General features: G+C 43.0%; 1 protein-coding gene across 1 annotated transcript in view; it reads left to right on the plus strand.

Moving 5' to 3' along the window:
• Positions 1-790: 790 nt before the first annotated feature.
• KNG1 (kininogen 1) overlaps positions 791-22,260 on the plus strand; it is a 22,995-nt gene continuing 1,525 nt past the window's right edge. The window contains exons 1-9 of the mRNA XM_029285378.1: positions 791-976; positions 6,015-6,125; positions 7,922-8,015; positions 13,774-13,946; positions 14,691-14,798; positions 16,866-16,947; positions 18,340-18,464; positions 19,253-19,360; positions 21,865-22,013. Of these exons, the coding sequence (XP_029141211.1) occupies positions 791-976; positions 6,015-6,125; positions 7,922-8,015; positions 13,774-13,946; positions 14,691-14,798; positions 16,866-16,947; positions 18,340-18,464; positions 19,253-19,360; positions 21,865-22,013 (1,136 nt within the window). The remainder of the gene's footprint in view (positions 977-6,014; positions 6,126-7,921; positions 8,016-13,773; positions 13,947-14,690; positions 14,799-16,865; positions 16,948-18,339; positions 18,465-19,252; positions 19,361-21,864; positions 22,014-22,260) is intronic.

A 22,260-nucleotide genomic window follows, 5' to 3' on the forward strand; every position in this document is an offset into this window, starting at 1 on the left:
GCCACGTTTCACACCTACGACCGTAGCAGCATCCTCATGGTCACGTAATCAATATTCAGACGCTTGACAACTGACTCATATTTATGACGGTTGCAATGTCCCAGCGTCATGGGATGACCTTTTGCAACCTTCTGACAAGCAAAGTCAATGGGGAAGTAAGATTCACTTAACAACTGTGTTACTTAACTTAACAACTGCAGTGATTAACAATTGCGGCAAGAAAGATTGTAAAATGGGGTAAAACTCCACTTAGCAACTGTCTCGCTTAGAAACAAATATTTTGGGTTCAGTTGTAGTTGTGAGTCAAGGACCACTTGCAGTAGTGGGATTCAAATATGTGAACAACCGGTTCTCTGTGTGGATGCCGCTTCCAGAAATCCATTCTGGGTCTGAGCAACAAAAAATTAGCTACCGGTTCTGCTGAAGTGGTGCGAACTGGCTGAATCCCATCACTGACCACTTGTATTATCATTCCGGAAAATGTCCTTGAAGTTACCCAAAGTGACGTACTGTCAAAACCGTATGTTCTGACCTTGAGATTGTAAAATATCAACTTGCATTGTGAACTGCAGGTGAATAAACTTGTTGTTTTTTTTAAAAAAAAAAACTTAAATAAACCTCAAAGGTTGTTTACATTGCATATAGACTATGATTTGAGGCCATGAAATAGCTTTGTTTACTTTGAGTTCTCCGGTATCTGCTAGGAAGATATACCTCATCAGTTATCTTGAAGCTCTTTCTCCTCTTTCTACGCTCATCAGAAGCTCAAAGGAGCTTCTCTCACCTGGATATGAAAGTCTTCATTCTGCTAGTCCTCAGCATTGGACTTTGCCAAGCTAGTCCTCTCCCAGATGAAGTGGGCTGTGATGACCCAGAAGTTTTTGAAGCTGTGGCTAGAGCAATAAAAGCACTTAATGAAGAGAGAAATCAAGGAAATAAATTCGCTCTCAATGTCATCCTTCATGCCTACAGAATAGTAAGTAAATTTGGTAACCATCAGAACCATAAAAATCTAATTAATGTGAATTTCATAATTGGGGACTTGCACAAGAATGCACCATCAGCACCCTCCACCCACGACTGAATGGTGGTCATCTGAAAATTTCTCCCAGATTTAATGTTTAATTTAACAGAAATTAAAAATTATTACATGCATGGCGAGTAGTCATCCTTACTGTATTTCATTTGTTCGATTTCAGTTTTTTTTCTCTTTCGCAATCCCATTCCCCCATCTTTAAAAAAATTGCCCCTTTCCATTCCACCAGACTTACGTGGACCCTTCCTAAAATAATCCAAAAATATTGAACTTCAGCTCAATGTAATTCCACAAGCTGCATGGGGATTTGCACTCCAAGCAAGTATTTTATTTACAAAAAAAAATTGTTTTTTGGGGGGGGGGCAGGGATTCTTTCAAGTCTTCAAACAACCTTCATAAATCTGGGGGTACTTTTCAAGTACATTGGATTTCAGCCCCCAGAATTGGGGGAATTGTTGGAGCTATGCTCACACATTTTTGGAGAGCAATATTTCCAATTCTGCTGCTTTGCCATATCAAATGTAATATGATGCAGCCATTTGGTGGTTTCATCTAACATTGTTTAATTTGGATTTCCATAAATTTGAAGTCTTCGGTAATGCTAAAATTGATCCATGTCTCTGCACTAAAGGAGATGTTAGCAGAGGAATCGGAAAAATCAGTCACTTTAAATGGAGATGCAGCTGGATTTCTTATCTTTAGCAAGGTAAACCCTCCAACTCTAGCTCAGGTCCTGATGACTTTTTCTGTCAATATGAATATGGTTTATTGATACCTTTTTAAGATTTGGGGGGGAGGGGCGGAGAATGCTCCAGTCTAAAAAAAAAACCACCAGCCTTGGTGTCTCTTAATTCACTTCCATCCAAATCTTAACTAAGTTCACTTTAGGAAATTTGTCACAGTCAAATACCTTAGCTTATTCTTTCATACAGATTTTACCTTTTCTTCTTTGCATTAGTTGTTTGCATCCACATATTATTAATAGATTATAATAGACTATAAAAGGCTCTCTTGGAAGAGGCTGGCAGACATAAACTGGGAATTGGAAATGAGGGGATTTTATTTTAAAAAATATTTATTTTTATCCTGCCTTTATTATTATTTTTTTGTAAATAACTCAAGGCAGCAAACATTCCTCTCTATTTCTGTGAGGGAGATGGGATGTTCCGAAATAGGATAGATAAATAAAAATGAATAAATAAAATACTCTTTATTTTCTAAGGAGTATTTCTATAATGAAGTATTTATGTAATACTCCTTATAAAATACCTCTTATTTTTCCCACAATAACAACCCTGTGAGGTGGATTGGGTTGAGAGCCAAAGTCACCCAGCCGGTTTTTATGCCTAAGGTGGAACTAGAATTCACAGTGTCCTGGCTTTTAGCCTGGTACCTTAACCACTAGAACACGGGTGTCAAACTTGCCACGTCACGTGACGTGTCACAACATATCGTGACTTTTTCGCATTGCTGGAACTGGGATGGGCGCGGCCTCCGCATGATGCAACCGGCCTGCAGGCCGGCAGTTTGACATCCCTGCACTAGAACAATGGTGGCAAAGCTTTTGGGCTGGACATGGAAATTTGGAAATTTGAAAAATTTGAAAAATTCTTAACTTGACTCTGCTGAGGTGTCAAGAAAGAATTCTTTATTGCCCCCCCTCCCCCCATCTAGGCCACCCTGAACAGTGGCATTTGGCAGCAACCCCAAGGCTGGGCCTGAAGTAGAGGCCCAGCGTTCAACTTCAATCCTAGCCCCACTGCTGTCACTCAAAAAGGCTGCCTCACATCATTCCCCAAGGCACCACAAGGGCGCTCCAGGTTGCGTGGGGCCTTCTTTCTTGAATGTCTGTGGAGATTCTCAGTCATCCAGGCCACGGCTGTCCCAAAGGTGCTTTTTCAAAAGGCAACTGGACTTTGTTTTCCTTTGAAGATGTTTTCCTTGAAGTACCTTTGGAACAGTGGTTCTCAACCTGTGGGTCGGGACCCCATTTGGGGTCGATTGACCATTTCACGGGGGTCGCCAAGCAAGGCTGTCCACCATTTTTTTTGTCTGCCATTTTTTCCCCTTTTCCGGAGGGTGCCTTACCTCCCTTGGGCTGGGCCAGCTGGTGGTCGGCCTGCTCCATCTCTGCCGCTTGCCAGCTACGCCTCGGCCGGCGCAGGGGGCGGAACCACGCATGCGCGGCGCTCCCGGGCAGGGAAAGTCCTCGACTTACGACCGGTTGGGTAGTCCTCGACTTACGACCGGTTTAGTCCTCGACTTATGACCAGTTTAGTCCTCGTCTTACGACCGGTTTAGTCCTCGACTTACGACCGGTTGGGGTCGCGGCATTAAAAAGGTTGAGAACCACTGCTTTGGAATATCATTCTTGAGGCAACTTCAGAGAATGCTCTTTCATGGCCTATGCAGTCTCCAAAAACCACAGGAAAGCACGGCTCTCTCATGCAACTTCCAATGGATCCAAAAGCTATGCAAGAGCACACTTCGTTCTCACATGGCCTCACAACCTCCCAAAATTGCAAGAGTATGGAGCATGCTTTCAAGACTAGCTGTCAGGCATTGGTTTAACACTTTGTGGCATGTCACTTTTGACACGCTTGTCATAGGTTCACCATCACTACAATAGACCATCCAATATTAATACTTCTAATATATCTTTCCATGGAATTAAGCAAAACAATGCAAAACCATGACAAACAACACAAAACTGAGGTTGAATTATTTGTGGTTTAGGATATTGTAGCTATCCTAATATAAGTAGCTCATCATGATAAGCCCTAATCAGTGGTGGAATTCAAATACCTGAACAACCGGTTCTCTTATTCGATGCAGGCATGGGCCTCTGAGGCCTAGAATGGGCTTCCAGAATTGGCATCCATGCACTTCCGGTGGGCCATTCTAGGCCTGGGAGGCCTCCTCCAGGTTGAATCCCACCACTGGCGCTAATGTAGTTTATGTATCTAGGCATAAACAGTGGGATTGATCACAGGAGCTGCATGCACCTAATTTAACTTAAATTCAACTGGATTATATTTTTGTTGTGGTCCCACTCCAGCACTTCCCCTTTCTGTGGCTCAGTCCTTGGGATTGTACTCAGTGGGCAAAATGGAGTCATGCCATTGATCCCCAGATTAAAGCAGTAGATGTTACATGACAAATAGGCATGTACCTCCAACAGTCATGTTGTCCAAGCAAAAATCAGACAGTGTTTACAGAGGTTAAATATTTGATCCGTTACACATTTACTGAAAGTTTGCTTTGGATTTCAACTTGATTTGCCTTCATAAGACTCTTGAATTGAAAGGACTGTTTTGCAGCACAGCAGACACCTGCAAGAATTTTGATTCCAATAAAGTTCTAAATTCTTGAAGCTGGTGTGATAATTCCAAAGTTATTTAGCTTTAAGATTTCGCAACCTTGACAACTTTAAGAGGTTGGATTTGGATTCCCAGAATTCCGGAGCCAGCATGCATTTTTGTCTCTAAAGCAGCAGTTAAGGTGTAAACTTCTCTTTGGACCATAGCACTTCTACCTGGATGAGAGTTGTAAAAGTAAAACATTTCTACACTGACAAAAAAACAGCAAATCAGCAAAAGAGCTAGCACTAAACTAATTTTGCTGGCATTGTTGTTTGGGAAACTTTTGTATGGAAGAATGGTCACTCCCGATGAAGGTTTCCTTAATTAAAGCTGAAGAACAATTTCTTAATCTAGGATCCTACAGATATAAAGCTAAAGAAATCCCTGTCCAGTTGTATCCAACTCTAGGGGGTAGTACTCATCTTTGTTTCTTAGCCGAGGGAGCCAGCGTTGCCTGAAAACTTTTCCACGGTCATGTGGCCAGCATGACAATATCCTGCAACTCAAGAGCATGGGACGAAACACAAAACGCTGTTACCTTTCCCACCAAAGTGGTACCTATTGATCTACTCGCATTTTTGCATGCTTTCCAACTGCTAGATGGGCAGGAGCTGGGGCAAGTAATGGGAGCTTGCTCCATTTCAAGGCGCTCAGGTGAGCCATCAAGTCCCCGCCCTACAGATATACTCTATTATAATATTTAGGGAATGAGGGGTTGCTTGGATTCCAAGGGGCGGAAGTCCTGAGGCTTTGTGGCTGCAGAAATAGAGCCATTGTTGGAAACTTCCTAAATCAAATGGGTCTTTTTTTGTGATCATGTGGCAGCAAGGGGAGGTTGCTTGCACAGTCCTAGGAAAACAACTTTCCTTCTCTGAATCCAAAGTGTTGCCCAGCTCTATACAAAACCTATTGCAGGTATTCCTCAACTTACAACCACATTTGAGACCAGGAATATCCATCACTAAGCAAGGTGGTTGTTAAGAACAGTCATACCCAATTTCACAACTTTTTTTTTACCATGGTTAAGCAAATCACTGCAGTCATTAAGCAAATCTAGCTTCTCCCATTGACTTGGCTTGTTGTAAGTCAGCTGGGAAGGTTAAAAATGGTGATCACATGACCCCAAGATGCTGGACTGTTCTAAATACAGTACATGCTGGTTGCCAAACACCCAAAGTTTGATCACATAACTGTGGTGAGGCTGTGACAGTCATAAGTATGAGGATCAGTTGGAAGTCACTTTTTTCAGTGCCATTGTAACTTCAAACAGTTGCTAAACGAACAGTTGCAAGCTGAGGACTACCTGTATTGATACTTTAACTATTTCTTTGAGGTTCTTTGGACCATTACATGCTGTAGAAACACAGAAGAACATTGGCGGATTTTTTAATTGCTAGGACATGGACCAAACGGGTGGATTGGCCATCAAAATAAGATTGCAGCTTTGGGATAAATTATGTTATTTATAGTTTTAATCATTGGCTGTGTTTCACTTTATTCCTATGTTGTTTTAACTGTTAGCCACCCAGAATCATGTGTTCAAGATGGGCGGCCGTATCAGCTTATTAAATACATAAATGAAACTACAACAGCACTCATGTACGTTCTCTTTTCAGGCAGGCCCTGGAAAAAAGTTCCATGTCGTCTATCAAGTAAGAGAAACCGCGTGTCCAATTGATGCAGATGAGCCTTGGCAAAACTGTGATCTTTTTGGTATCTCAGAAGGAGTAAGTATTCATTCTTCCTCCTTTGACATGGCAGAAAGAGTTTTATAGGGGAGAGCAAGAAGAAAGAGAGAGGTATACATTATATAGGGCTGCCAGGATCACCATATGCAACCAGGCAAAAGATGCCATTAAAACAGATTAGTGGTAAAACTGCATTTTGGCACCAGCCTCAAGGAAGGGGACTACAGTTTGAGGTGGATTTCTTGGCAGTTTTAAGACATGTGAACTTCAAATCCCAGAATTCTCTAGTCTAACCAATAGGCTAGCTGAGAAATTCTGGGAGTTGAAGCCCACATGCCTTAAAGCTGCCCCTTTGGCCTATATTGTCATGTGACTGTTGAGTCTACATGTGTGACTGTAGTGGCGACCAGTTGGCCCATTAAAAAATATCCCGGCCTTCTGTGCCCAGTTGGTGTCATCACCTGACCTTTAAAGGCCAATAGAAGGAAAAGAGATTTTTATCAGATTTGGGCAGAAATTGAGTTATTGAGTTAGAATTACATTAGGAGCTTTTTTTTATTTAAACTCTATCTGTCTGTCTGTCTGTCTGTCTGTCTGTCTGTCTGTCTATCTGTCTGTCTGTCCGTCCGTCCGTCCGCCTGTCCGTCCATCCATCCATCCATCCATCCATCCATCCATCCATCCATCCATCTATATCTATATCTATATCTATATCTATATCTATATCTATATCTATATCTATATCTATATCTATATCTATCTATCCATCCATATCTATATCTATATCTATATCTATATCTATATCTATATCTATCTCTATCTATCCATCCATATCTATATCTATATCTATATCTATATCTATATCTATATCTATATCTAGATCTAGATCTAGATCTAGATATAGATCTAGATCTAGATATAGATATAGATATAGATATAGATATAGATATAGATATAGATATAGATATAGATATAGATATAGATATAGATATAGATATATGCTACATTTTTGGGGATTGCTAACAAAGAGTTAAAGGGGGACTGGGATAGCTATTTCGAGCTAATTAGCTCTCATCAGCCAGCCATACCCTTCTGAGATTCGAACCTGGGCTGATTTCTTCCTCCCATATTTGGGCCGATAAGGTGCATCAAAAAAACCACTCAAGACATATATACCATCTACCTAACTGAGAAAATACGATGCTTTATTTGTCTCCCCAAAGATCTGTCTGCCTGTGCTCCATCACACATTATAAAAAAATGTAGGATCTTATCTCCAATACAGATAGTCCTCGTCCAGTCAGTTACAACTGCATTGAAAAAAATGACATGACCATTTTTCATATTTATAACCTTTCTAGGTTCCTCATAATCATGTGATCAAAATTCAGATGCCTGGCAACTGACTCATAGTTATGACAGTTGCAGTGTCCCAAGATCATGTGATCACCTTTTGCGACCTTCTTACAGGCAAAATCAACGGGGAAAGCCAAATTCACTTAACAACTGGATTACTAACTTATCAACTGCAGTGATTCACTTAACAACTGAGGCAAGAAAGGTCGTAAATGGGGCAAAATTCACTTAACAAATATCTCACTTAACAACAGAAATTTTGGGCTCAATTGTGGTCGTACGTTGAGGACTACCTGTATTTAAGTACAGATAGCGAAGATCTCAGTAAGAACCCATTGATTGTTTATTCAACAATATCAAAAATCTATGAAATGTGATCAGTTCTGTTTCTTAACAGTGGAAAGTGGATTTACAAACTCTTGATAGGTAATTGTGATATCCCACTTAACATATAAGAACTCAATTGATGTCTCTTTTTGCTTCTCTCACAGCATCATGGAAACTGTACAGCTGATATTGATACTGAGTCGCAAGATTTTTCTTCCATTTCACAGAATTGCAAAATTAGCCCAGGTGAGTAACTTTTAAGTTAGCATTCAGAAAAATCTCCATTTTTCTATCCTGCTCTTGATGATAATGGAGAAAAAAAGAATCAGTGGGCAGATTTAAGCCAATACTAGTGAGGGAAGAAAAAAAATCAGGAAAGGGTGATACCAGAGTAAGTTGACCTTGTTTTCCATTGTGTAATTCAGTACATCACAGGTCAAACTACATTTAGTGGATTGCTCAGTTGCCATATAAGGAATTGCGTATTTTTGAAATAGAATGTGCAGGGGGAAAAATGTTTGGGATCTTTGAATTTTTAGACAACGATAAAGGGCTGAATGGTTTAAAGTTAAGGCTTTTAAACCATTCAGCCCTTTATCTTTTTCCAAAAATTACTACATAAGATATTCATTTTACTCCATAAAATCCCCAGGGGAAAAATCAGTTCTATTTTAGTGATGAGGGATTTTGGAGGGTACAATGAATGCCTTGCCCCTCAATACCTTACTCCATTTCTTATCTTAATTAATCCAAATACCCTTAAACAACAATAAAAAGAAACTAGGTTGTGCTAGATGTTCTGCTCCAAAAACACACCCTTGCTTATCACAGTTAAACTTTTAAACTTTTTCTCCAAAACTTTGACTAATGGAGATGGGTGAAAAAGAAATGAGATTTCCAGTCACAACCTCACTTCACACACACACACACACACACACACACACACACACACACACACACATTCTGCTTTCTAATGGACCTGCCAACTTTGTGGAAAATTGTATTTCGGCTGCACTAAGATCACTGACCAAATAAAAAAAGAAAAAAGAAAAAAGTAGTCACTCTGCCAACCATAAAGTTTCATAGTTCTTCTACCAGACAAGATGTGGTCTTTTCCCATGGAAAAGCTTTTTCCTGCTAGATCACCTTGGACTGGTTTCAGCTTCTTCTAGCAAGATGGGATCTCTGTTATGTAGACACATCTTCAGTGACCAGTAGATTGAGGGGGTAGAAGTGGTTATGTGGAGAAACCTATTGTTGAAAGAAAAATCATCAGTTAAGTCCAAGCCGGGAATAAATAAAATGGAGGCTGTTTGGAAAGAAGGTTCTGTTTATTGAAGAACAGAACCAACAGCATGAGGTTCTGGGGCAGCTGACAAAATGGAGTTGGGATAGGTGGGCTTTTTATACCTTTGTATTTGAAGTCGTTCCTGTTCCTGTGCCATGTACTTTGACCTGAGCTTGAATGTGCCCTTTTGGTATTTCTAATGGTGGTGGATTAATCCTATTATGTCCTAAAGGTCATGTTCCTGTCCTGTAGTGTTTGTTTTTCTAATCCCATCATCTCAAACCTTCTCTGGGGCTGGGGCTGAAGGCATTTTGCTTATGTGGCCCCAAATCTGCATTTCTAAAAGCTGGCCTGCTTGAGGGAAGGAGACTGGGAGCTGGTTTCTATTTTAAGATTTTTCTCTTTTATTCCTTTGGGGAAGTATAATATTCTGCCTTTTTTAATATTCTTCAAAATATTTCCTTCTCTGGGGGGGGGGGGNGCTGACTTGCAACACTATAATCCCCAATCAGATATAAATCCTGACTGATTATGGCCATAGCTGGTGATGAACCAGTTGGTGTAGTGGTTAAAGTGCTGCCCTATAAACCAGGAGACTGTGAGTTCTAGTCAACTGTAGGCATGAAAGCCAGCTGGGTAACTTTCAGCTAGTCATTCTCTATCAACTCAACCCACCTCACAGGGCTGTTGTGGGGAAAATAGGAGGAGGAAGGAGTATTAGGTATGTTTGCCAACTTGAGTTACTTATAAAAATCTCCGACAATGAGATGTGTTGCATATAAATGTAATAAAACAAACAAATAAATAAATAAATTTAAAAATCTAATAATAACTCGTAGTTACTTATAAAAATCTCCGACAATGAGATGTGTTGCGTATAAATGTAATAAAACAAACAAACAAATAAATAAATAAATTTAAAAATCTAATAATAACTCGTTAAGTGCTGAATCTGAGCATTGGGCTGACTGTGACAAACTATAATGAACCAAGGTCTATTACATGCCTTAATGAAACTGCCCCCTAATGTACTTTCTAAGCTTCCATTTGACCTTTCTCCTAGTGTTGTAAGAATCAAATAAAATGGCATTTATTTAAGATATTTAATGATAGTCAACCTTTCAGTACAAGGTACAGGGAAGCTGCACGTTAAAAGAGAAAAACAGCTAAACAGGAACAGCTGCTAGTGACACCACACACCCCAAAGGAAAACATACTGATAGGATGGGCCTTATCTCACACCCACTTTGTAATTGTATATGAAAAATAGAATTCTACAGAGATGGCAGTACAGTTCTCACAAGTTTAGTGTAAAAAGTTTAACATCTATCAGTTATAAGGATTTGTAATATATGTTAGTCACAAAAGTTAGTCCTTCTCCAGAAAGCCCTGTGTAAAATGGCTGTGCAAATGCATCTCAGATTATTAAGAGACATCACTGAACTAAACTTTTTAAAATAAAAAGGCAGGGTTTTTTTTAAATAAAAACTCTTTCTTGGTTTAAAACATGTCCACAATGTAATGGTGACACCTAGTGGTCAGCAGCATGCAGTGACCAAGATATTGTGTTTGCAAAGTTAAAATTCAAAACGACAAGAAATGTACCTCTAGTTCCTCTGCCTATGGAAAAATTCCTCTTTGCACTTGGATAAAAACGGGGACAACCAGGACAATTTCTCCACACACCCCTCTCCAACTCTATTAGAGATTTAATCACTATTAATTCTACAGCATAGTTGATACATGGTTGTCCTGAATTTGAACAAGTTGAAGCAGATACTAAAATATGGAAAAAGGTAAATTTTGCAGCAACATTTGAAGCATAGCAGTTCCCTCCCTCCCATCCAGGACATAGAACAGAAGCGCTGCTTGAACAGGGTCCGTAAGATTGTCTGGGACATGACACATCCTCTTCACGACCTGTTTTCCTTGTTATCTTCTGGGAGGAGGGGGCTTCGTGGTATCTAATAATAATAATAAAAATAGTAAAGTTGGAAGGGACCTTGAAGGTCATCTAGTCCAACCCCCTGCTCAGGCAGGAAACCCTATACTATTTCAGACAAATGGCTGTCCAGTCTCTTCTTAAAAACTTCCAGTGTTGGAGCATTTATAACTTCTGGAGGCAGGTTGTTCCACTGGTTAATTGTTCTCACTGTCAGGAAGTTTCTCCTTAGTTCTAGATTGCTTCTCTCTTTGATTAGTTTCCATCCATTGCTTCTTGTCCTGCCTTCAGGCGCTTTGGAGAACAGCTTGACTCCCTCTTCTTTGTGGCAGCCCTGAGATATTGGAAGACTGCTATCCTGTCCCCCCTCGTCCTTCTCTTCGTTAAACTAGACATACCCAATTCCAGCAGCGGTTCCTTATATGCTTTACCCTCCAGTCCCCTAATCATCTTTGTTGCTCTTCTCTGTACTCTTTCTAGAGTCTCAACATCTTTTTTACATCGTGGTGACCAAAACTGGATGCAGTATTCCAAGTGTGGCCTTAACAAGGCATTGTAAAGTGGTATTAACACTTCACATGATCTTGATTCTATCCCTCTGTTAATGCAGCCCAGCACTGTGTTGGCCTTTTTGGCAGCTGCAGCACACGGCAGGCTCAGAAGCAGAACATCCAGATTCAGCCAGAGTTTCATTCCATACAGCATTAACCTTGCGAACTCTCAAGCTTCCTCCTTCCGTTATATATTCAGGATGGACAATATTTAATATTTATTGCTACATATATGTAGGGATGTGGGTCTATACATATGTTGTTCATAGTATGTTTAGGTTTGTGTCATGTATGTGTTTCACTTTGAGAGCGGGCAACTAAATTTCATTTTTGATGTGTGCCATTGTGCCCACAGTATAAAAATGACAATAAAGGTTTATCTTATCTTATCTTATTTTATAGAGTTATATGGTTTCTGGAGTTTCCTTCTGTAGCCCAGCAGTTCCCAACCTTTGCAACTAGGCAGCCCGGCTGGGGGAGGGAGAGGGGAAGTGGGCCGTGTGAGTTCCCATCTCACGCACACACACACACCCGAGCCGGGCCACCTTTCCCAGTCCTTCAGTCTTTTTTGCACCAAAAGCTTTTGCAAAAGGATGGAAGGTCTGAAGCAGCACAAGATCGCTGCCATGAAGCCTTTCATTCATTTGCAAAAGCTTTTGGCATGGAGAAGAGGGGTGCAATCTTGTGCTCCTTCAGACTCAGGTGGCTTGGCGGCTTGGCTGGGGGGGAGGGGAGAGGGGAACCAGGCCACGCAAGTGGCAGACCAGTCTGCGCAGGACCGCAACTCCACTCGTGCAAGAGAGAAGCCTTTGGTGTGCTGCTCACATGAGCGGAGCTGCGTGCATGTATGCACATGCTCCCACTAGCCCGCCTCTCATGTGGCCCGGTTCCAAATAGGCCATGGCCCGATATTTGGGGACCCCCTGATCTAGCCCAGGGCTTTTCAACCTTTTCACCCATTGTACCACTTTTAGGATATGGCAATATTGGAGTACCACCAGTCGCCTAGCAAGGTGTCAAAAACTTGATGACCCAAAAAAAAGGAATAAAGTGATAAAGTACAGGTAGTCCTCGACTTACAAGAGTCCACTTAGTGACTCTTAGAAGTTACAATGGCTCTGAAAAAAGTGCCCCCCAAGCCACAGCCGAGCAAGACACCTGCCTGCCCACCCAGTGGCGCTCTTCCTCCTGTCCGAGGTTTTCATTGTTGTGAGCATTTCTGTTGAGGATTGGCAGTGGGGGTGGGGTGGGGGTGTTTGGTCTTTATTCCCCCCATCTGCTGGGTGGTTGCAGCAGGCTTTGGTCACTTCACATGACCCTGGGACACTGTGACCGTCATAAATATAAATCAGTTGCCAAGCATCTGAATGTAAAACACAAGACCCTGGAGATGCTGCAACATTCCAGCTGATCGGCGCTTCTTCTGGGCTCAGCAGACGCGCCAGGATCAGTGCCGAGCTCCAGCTGGAGCCTGGCGCTGATCCTGGCACTTCCGCTGAACTCTGACAGCCCTGCAGCTCCAGCCATCTCTCACTCAGGCATGTGCGGTGCTGCCATCGATTCAGCTCATTCCCCTCCCCCGCTACTTTTTCTAGGATGGTCGCGTACCACCTGCCAGGTGCCAATGTACCACAGGTGGTACCTGTACCACTGGTTGAAAAGCCCTGTTCTAGCCCATAAACAGCTTTGGGAGGCCTACTATGCATTTCTAATGTTCATCCTCTCTGTTAGTCTTCTTCCAACTCATTCCTTCCTAATACAGTATGTTGCAATCACAACTCCCAGAATTCATAGCCAGAAAAATTCTGGAAAGGAATTGTGGGAGTTATAGTCCTAATAGACTTGGTGGTCCTTAGGAGGGAGTAGAGTGGTGTGTGTCACTTTGTCCAGCAAGACTATAACAACCAAATATATATATTGCTTGAAGGCTGAGTCTAGATCTCACTTGTATTTAAATGTATGTGGAAACAACCACAAGTTTAGATGTAATAAACTCCAGTGTTTAAAAGGCCAGGTACAATATAATTTTTTCTCTACCCATTAATTTCTCTAAGATGAATGGCCCCACGTCATTTTTCCTTTCCTAAACTACTCTTTTATTCCTTTCATTCCTTTTAATCGCTAACCTTTACCTGTTTGCGTACTGAGCGCTGCAGTAATTTCCACTTTTAATTTCTTTACTTCTGTTTTGCTTTTTCTAATTTATCGTTGGCTTGCTTTCAGGACAGGAGAATGTAGAGCGATCCCTTGCTAAATGTCTAGGTTGCTGGCATCCCATAGACCCTAAGAGCTTGGAAGTGCTTCCTATTGTGAGATTCACCTTACGGCAATTTAACAATCAGAGTCAACACTTTGCCTTATACGAAATTGGAGAAGTAAACAAAGTTACACGTCAGGTTTGTATATGTCCCTATAATTCCCTATCTCAACTTTACAGAATTAGGTGATTTGGATAGATTTATAGTTAAAATCTGAAAATGTGGAATGTGGAATATCCTTCCCTTGTGAATGTTTTTGAAACCTTCATTTGTTAAACTAAACAACACAGCCCTGTCAAATGTTGATAAAATGCACAGTGTCTGTGCAGTTTTATTTAAACTACAGTGATACCACAGTACTTGACATTAATTGGTTCCGGGAGGTGCAATTAATGCCAAAAACAAGGAATATCAAGCACATTTTTCCCATAAGGAATAATGTAAATAGCTTTAATGCGTTTCCAAAGACAATGCACATTTTTAAGGCAACATGTAAAAAGATAAGGTTGTATATCATTACATGAGAAACAAATCTAAAAATGAATAAATACTTAGATTAAATAAAATAAACACTTTACTTGTACTGATGAGGGGGAAAAAGCACAAAATTATCCAAAATGACAACAAAAGCTTAGATAATATCGCAAGCGGACGCGCACAGGGCAAGAGCTACTGTGTGACTAAACTTTTGTTTTGGGTGGAAAGGGTAGTGAGTCATGAGGCAACCGACACTGACTACCTGTAGCTTCCACGTTGAGTACCAAATAAATGACAAGTACCAGGACCAAATTTTCTCATCAAAATGTGTTGAGTTCCAAATTTGATGAGTTTCAAAGCAATTGTACCACTTGTTCCGTGCAACTTCTCTTAAATTTCTTGCAGGTGGTTAATGGATGGAATTACCGTTTGGAATATTCAGTGAAAGAAACAAATTGTTCCAAGAATGAATTTCCAGATCTGAGTCCAGCATGTAGACACCTTCCTGAAGGTGTAAGTGAACTTCATTTTTATCATGCTCCTAGGAACAATAGCAATGGTGTAATATACTGTACTTGCACACACATATTCTTGCCAGACTCATTTGGAACTTACCAGTAACTGCTCCATCTCATTTGTAAAAGTACTTCACCTGGCATCCTCCTACTGGCAATTGAAAGAAACAAATATATCCATGTGTCCATGCATATATGTATATGGGTGTGTATGTGTATACACACAAATAAAGAAAGAAAGCTCTTTCAATAATACCTTCTCCTAACTAGATAGTGTAAAGCAGACATGTCAAACACAAGGCCCGGGGGCCGGATGTGGCCCGCAAAGTGGTTTTATGTGGCCCGTGAAGCCATCCTGGAAACAGTGAGAGAATGGCCCCTGCTGCCTTGGCCCTGGCCCAGGCCGGCCGGGAGCCAATGTACAATTTTGTGGTGGCTATCTATGCTGAAACGCATCCAGTCTTAGCTCCACAAGGCCGTCGAGAAACAACGAGGAACCAGCCCCTGCTGTCGGCCCCGCCCCCTGGGTGCATGCTGGGGAGGTGTCACCCTTTTTGAGGAATGAAGAAATGGACCATGCCTTGGTGCTTGCTCCAGTTCCACCCCCTTCTGCTCTTTCTGACTCTCAGATCTGTCCCACTCCTGCCCAGGCCCCCACAGGCACCCTTGGTGCAAATAATGTAGAGCTGGCTATGCCTACCCAGTAGGCCACACCCACTCCATCTACGCCCGCCCACCCAGTAGGCTGCACTCACCCTGGCCATACCCACCCGTCCCCCCGTGGGCAACCGCAATGCTGATGCGGCCCTCAATGAAATTGAGTTTGACACCCCTGGTGTAAAGGATGTGGCTGAAATGGCCAGCACTTCCTTTGAGATAGATCAGCGTCAGCAATATGGGCCTTGTCAGGATTAGTAAGTTTAAAAAAAAAAATCAGTTTGTTAAAAAAGAAGAAATACAGTACAACCATCCTTGCTTAATTTTAAATGTTACATGTACACAAAGGTAGTCCTTAGTTAACAACAGTAACCAACAGTCCTCATTGCTGTTGTTAAGCAAGAATCGCAAATGATTAAGCTATGAGTTTCTTACAATTTCCTTTAATCTTGCAACAAACAAAGGCAATGGGGAAGCCAACAGGAAGTCAAAAGAGAACTTGGATTGCAGTGGCTGCTGCTGGACACACGAGGGCGCACAAGCCCCAGCAGTACAGCACAAAGCCTCATCCACCCCAGCCCAGCAGTGCAGCACAGCTCAAAGCCCTAAGCACCCCAACCCAGCAGCAACCACAAAGTCCCAGTTGCCCCAGTGAAGCATGAAGACCCAGCTGCTCCAAGCCCAGCAGTGGAGCATGAAGACCAAACCATGCCAGCCCAATAACCCAGCGTTAGACCCCAGCTGCAGCCATTCTGCACTCTGCAGCCATTGCCACTCTGTGCACTCTCTTCTCGCCGCTGACAAGACCTCCCAGCCTGGCCCTTCACGAGGCAGCTGCTGGCTATGCATGGCTTTCTTCTAGAGGTCTCATGGTGAAACCATCACACATAATCTCAAGAAGACGACTTTGCACAGCTAACATCTGCCTCGCAAGAAGTCAGGTTGGACAAGCAAGGAGACCGCGAAGGGTCAGCTAGAGGCAGCAAGAGATGGGCAGGGCCACAGAGCACAGGGGGCAAAATTGCAGGGATTTGGGGGGGGGATATTCCTGGAAATTCTAAAGGTTAACCAGACCCTTGGAAGGACCCTCTTGGTCTCTGGTTTTCCCAGCATCGGTTTTCGGCTTCTGTCTGAGCTCTGCCTCAAGATTTGAAAGGATGAAAGCTTTTCCCCATATCCTGCAGAGGTAGAGGCCAAGATAATCTGACAGCCTGTGCAGGTGGCAAAAAAAGCTCTTTTCTGTGGATGCATGGTATCTGGAATCGGGAATGTGTATTCTTTGTGTGAGGCTCGTACTTTGTGCCAGTCATACTCACGGGGATGCCATCTGGAAAAATCACCCCGAGTGAGACAAAGGTGCTGCCTGATAAAAGCATGGTTCAGTCTTCTCGTTTTTGTCTCCTTCCAGCGGGAAGGTTCCTGTACAGTTACTGCCCACGTTGACAATACAGACACACTGGTCCAAGCAGAACAGGACTGCAAAGTGCAAGGTTTGTAACCGTTGTTCTGTACCCGCTGCTTCCTTGATTCAGTATTGCTTGGTACATCACGATGATGACAAATTCATATTGCATGCATTCAGTTCTGTAGGGTTTTCTACTACAGGGCTTTTCAACCAGTGGTACGGGTACCATACTGGCACCTGGCAGGTGGTACGCGACCATCCTAGAAAAGTGGTAGTGGGGGAGGGGAATGAACTGAACCGGTGGCAGCACCGCACAAGCCTGAGCGAGAGATGGCTGGAGCTGCAGGGCTGTCAGGGCTCAGCGGAAGCGCCAGGATCAGTGCCGCTTTCCAGCTGATCGGCACTTCTTCGGGGCTGTCAGGGCTCAGTGGAAATGCCAGGATCAGCGCCAGGCTCCAGCTGGAGCTCGGCGCTGATCCTGGCACTTTTGCTGAGCCCAGAAGAAGTGCCAATCAGCTGGAATGTCGCAGCATCTCCAGGGTCTTGTGATTTACATTCAGATGCTTGGCAACTGATTCATATTTATGACGGTCACAGTGTCCCAGGGTCATGTGAAGTAACCAAAACCTGCTGCAATCACCCAGCAGACGGGGGGGAATAAAAACCAAACACCCCCCCCACCCCACCCCCGCTGCCAATCCTCAACAGAAATGCTCACAACAATGAAAACCTCGGACAGGAGGAAGAGCGCCGCCAGGTGGGCAGGCAGGTGTCTTGCTCGGCTGTGGCTTGGGGGGCACTTTTTTCAGTGCCATTGTAACTTCGAACAGTCGAGGACTACCTGTACTTTATCACTTTTTTCCTTTTTTTTTTTTTTTTGGTCATCAAGTTTTTGACACCTTGCTAGGCAACTGGTGGTACTCGGATATTGCCATATTCTAAAAGTGGTACAATGGGTGAAAAGATTGAAAAGCCCTGTTCTACTATATATGTGAAAGCCCTGATAAAGTTGCTGAACAACAGTTCCTATAATCCTCCTCCTCTGGCCATAGTTCCAAAAGATGCAGGGAATGGGCAGAGCCCATCAGACACAACTAACCAGACAAAGTNGGATACCATGAAGCCCCCTCCTCCCAGAAGGGAACAAGGAAAACAGGTTGTACAGTCTAGTAGGGTGGAATAAAGCATTCCTTTTATATGCACAAATTGGTGGCCAGGATGAAACCATAGATAATAACCATTTACTCACGGTAAATTCCAAACTGCCACAGAGCAATTTGGATTCATGCATTTTTTGCAAGGGAAAAAAAAAATGTGTTCAATATTATCTTACAAAAAATAACATAGATGCAGGCTGATATTCTTGTAATCTTTCCTTTTCACAATAATCTGATATAAACTTGTATTTTTATCTATATATTTTCAACAGTTGAAGAAAAAGTGGAGCCTCCCGTTGATGCGTGTTTTGGTTGCGTAGTCCCGATTGCAAAGGACAGCCAAGAACTGAGGGAGCCTCTACAAGCTGCTATAGAATCGTTTAACGCAAAAAACAACAGTGACTTTCATTTCAGAATTGTAGCAATAGGAGAAGTCACAAAACAGGTTTGGATTTTTATCACTGCTACTACTATATCTGCAACTTCGCTAAGAAAACATAGCCTACTGGGTGGGCGTGGATGGAGTGGGTGTGGCCTACTGGGTGGGTGTGGCCAGCTCTACATCGTTTGCGTCAAGGGTGCCTGTGGGGGCCTGGGCAGGAGTGGGATAGATCTGAGGGTCTCCGGCAGAAGGGGGTGGGACTGGGGCAAGCGCCAAGGCATGGTCCACTGGAGGAGCCTTACTGTTCCTCTCAGGCCATGTGGGGCGTGGGGGGGCTTATGGAGCTAAGACTGAATGTGTTTCAGCATAGATGGCCACCACAAAATTGTACATTGGCTCCCAGCTGGCCTGGGCCAGGGCCAAGGCAGCGGGGGCCGTTCCCTCACTGTTTCCAGGATGGCTTCACGGGCCACATGAAACCACTTCGTGGGCCGCATCCGGCCCCCGGGCCTTTTTGTTTGACATGTCTGAGTTAAGGGCTAGGAAATTCCTGACACAAACCTTTGGAGTGTCCTGCCAGGCAACATCAAGTATTCTGGGCATCATAGGTCAATGGTTTGACTTGATCCATGGCAGCTTCTTATATGCCTCTAAGGGAGCACCATCTTTCCTTGCCCGTTTCACTTGCTTGTTTTTATTAGAATCCTAGAGAAGGAATGGGTCCTTGGGGCCACTGAATCCAACATGAGCTCACCAGACAGCAAGCCAAGTTTTTTTGTTCTTTGTGGGTTTATGCTATTCAGCATCCAGTCTAAATACAGTTGCTAATCATTTTTCTCCTTGAATTTCAGCTTGTGGCTGGGACAAAATATCGATTTGACTTGACAATTCGGAAAACAAATTGCTCCAAGACTGAAGTGGAGAAGCTAAATGAAGATTGTACTGCTGCTGAAGATGGTGTAAGACACGGGGATTAGGTCTATGGCAGTGGTGGCGAACCTATGGCACAGGTGCCAAAGGCGGCATTCAGAGCCCTCTCTGTGGGCACGTGAGCCATCACCCCAGCCCCGCCTACCCCCACGGCCCCCTCTACAACAACCCCCCTGGAGAGTCGCCCCCAGGTGCGGCCCGCACAGAGCAGTGCAACCAAGGACATGGCAGCCAGGCAGCGGGGACTCCACCCTCATGCCCCATCGCGTGCAGATGGTGCGAGTGGAGGGCATGACTGCCATGGCACTACTAGGCCGGCTGGGTGATCTGCGGCGGGCCGTGGAGGCAGTGGGTAGCCCTGTGGGTAGGCAGAGCGAAGGCAGTGGGCTGGGGCGGAGCGGAGCGGAGTGGAGCGGAGCGGAGGGGGCGGGATGGAGCGGGGCAGGACAGTTTTTGGGCACTCAGTCTCTAAAAGGTTTGCCATCACTGGTCTATGGAGATTCTCAGTCATCCAGGTCATGGTTGTCCCCAAAGTGCTTTTTCACCTTGGACTTTCTTGGTTTTCCCTGAAGACATTTTGCTTCTCATCAAAGAAATTTCTTTGGTTGTCGAGAACTGAAAGTCCAGTTGCCTTTTGAAAAAGCACCTTTGGGAAGAGCCTGGGGTTAGTTCAAGAGGAATAATTTACGGTACTTAAGGGAACAAGAGTTAATTTTAAAGCTGGTTCTTGAAACATAAAGTTGGTAAGAAATGACGCAATTCCTCATAGATGCATATTAAGCCTTGCAATAATCTTTCTGATAGAACAATCCTATGTATGTCTACTCAAACTCTAAACCAGTGTTTCTCAACCTTGACAATGCAATGCTGGCTGTGGAATTCTGGGAGTTGAAGTCCACATGCCTTAAAATTGTCAAGGTTGAGAAACACTGCTAAACCTTAAACACAAGTTAATAAAACTCCTCTGCCCAAACAAGCCATATAATTAATAGGATGGTCTCATTCACCCAACAAGTCCACTTTTTTGGCTTACTAACCATTTTTGTTTAGTTTATTAAAATACTATAATTTGTTACTAGGAAATGTAGTAAGAAGAAAGCATTGGGATATAATTAGATGAAGTACAGTTTCACAAATCAGTTTTCTCCAAATGGCTGCTGGGTCAGCTGGAAACTAACATCCCAACCCCTCACTGAGAATTGTTTTCTAAGTGCGCACTCACATATAGACACACAGAGATCCATTTACAAAGTGATGTAGGAATAATAAGTCGTGATTTTATTGCATTAATTTATATTCCCTGACTTAACTTTTTGAATGAATCGCTCTTCCCCAAATCATAGATGTTGTTGTTGTGGTTGGTTGAGAAGTCGTGTCCGACCCATTGCGACCCCATGGACAATGTTCCTCCAAGCCTTCCTGTCCTCTACCATCTTCTGGAGTCCATTTAAGCTCACGCCTACTGCTTCAGTGACTCCATCCAGCCACCTCACTCTCTGTCATCCCCTTCTTCTATTGCCCTCAATCTTTCCCAGCATTAGGCTCTTCTCCAGTGAGTCCTTCCTTCTCATTAGGTGGCCAAAGTACTTGAGTTTCAACTTCAGGATCTGGCCTTCTAAAGAGCAGTTGGGGTTGATCTCCTCTAGGACTGACCAGTTTGAACACCTTGCAGTCCAGGGGACTGCCTTGTCGTGGCGAAGGGGCTTGCATAACTCAATGAAGCTATGAGCTATGCCATGCAGGGCCACCCAAGATGGACAGGTCATAGCAAAGAGTTCTGACAAAATGTGACCCACTGGAGAAGGAAATGGCAATCCACTCCAGTATCTTTGCCATGAAAACCCCATGGACAGCACCAAAAGGAATCATAGCTAAAAGTCAAAAATATTCAGAAAACAAATAAAAATGTTGTCACCTTTTGGAAAAGTGAACATTTTCCCAAAACCACACTCAAAATATAATTATTCTACATCGTAGATTGTTTTTATGCCAATGTTCAACAAGAGATGAGTGTTTTCCCTTCTGTTTTTTTGGGGTGCAGGAGAAGTTATTCTGCCGTGGCTCAACTCTTGTGAGACCCTGGGAGTCGTTCATCTCATCTCAAATGAACTGCCAAGAGAACAGAATTTCAGAGGTATTCAGATCTGTAGGCAGTGCTCAACTTATGACAATTGGGCCAAAATTTATGTTGATAAGTGAAATATTTGTTGTGAGTTTTGCCCCATTTTATGACCTTTGTTGCCTCAGTGGTTAAGTGAGTCACTGCAGTTGATAAGTTAGTAACCTGGTTGTTAAGTGAATCTGGCTTCCCCATTGATTTTGCTTGTCAGAAGGTCACAAAAGCGGATCACATGACCATGGGACACTAATGTGAACGGTCACTAAATGAACTGTTGTAAGTCAAGGACTACCTGTATTAATTTATTTTGAAGCAATCCATTGTTCCATGTACGATTCTGTTGTTTCTTGCCCTGCATACAAGTTTTCTCAGGAGACAGGTAAGGTGGTCTGGTTCTTTAAAAACTTGCCACAGTTTGTGATGATCCACACAAAGGCTTTAGCGCAGTTAATGAAGCAGAAGCAGATGTTTTTCTGGAACCCTTATTTTCTCCATAATCCAGCAAATGTTGGCAATTTGATTTCTAGTTCCTCTACCTCTTCGAAAACCAGCTTGTACCTCTGGTATTTCTCGGTTCACATACCATTGAAGCCTACCTAGCTTGTTGGATTTTGAGCATCACCTTACTAACATGTGAAATAAGCACAATTGTACAGTAGTTTGAACATTCTTTGGCATTCCGTTCTTTCGGATTGGAACGTAAACTGAAGCCATTGTTGAGTTTTCCAAATTTGCTGGCACATTGAGCGCAGCACTTTAACCGCATCATTTTTTTTAGGATTGTAAAATAGCTCAGCTGGAATACTGTCG

Source organism: Protobothrops mucrosquamatus, unplaced genomic scaffold (genome assembly GCF_001527695.2).
Source record: "Protobothrops mucrosquamatus isolate PMUCROS unplaced genomic scaffold, P.Mucros_1.0 scaffold1587, whole genome shotgun sequence".
NCBI classification, from domain to species: domain Eukaryota; kingdom Metazoa; phylum Chordata; class Lepidosauria; order Squamata; family Viperidae; genus Protobothrops; species Protobothrops mucrosquamatus.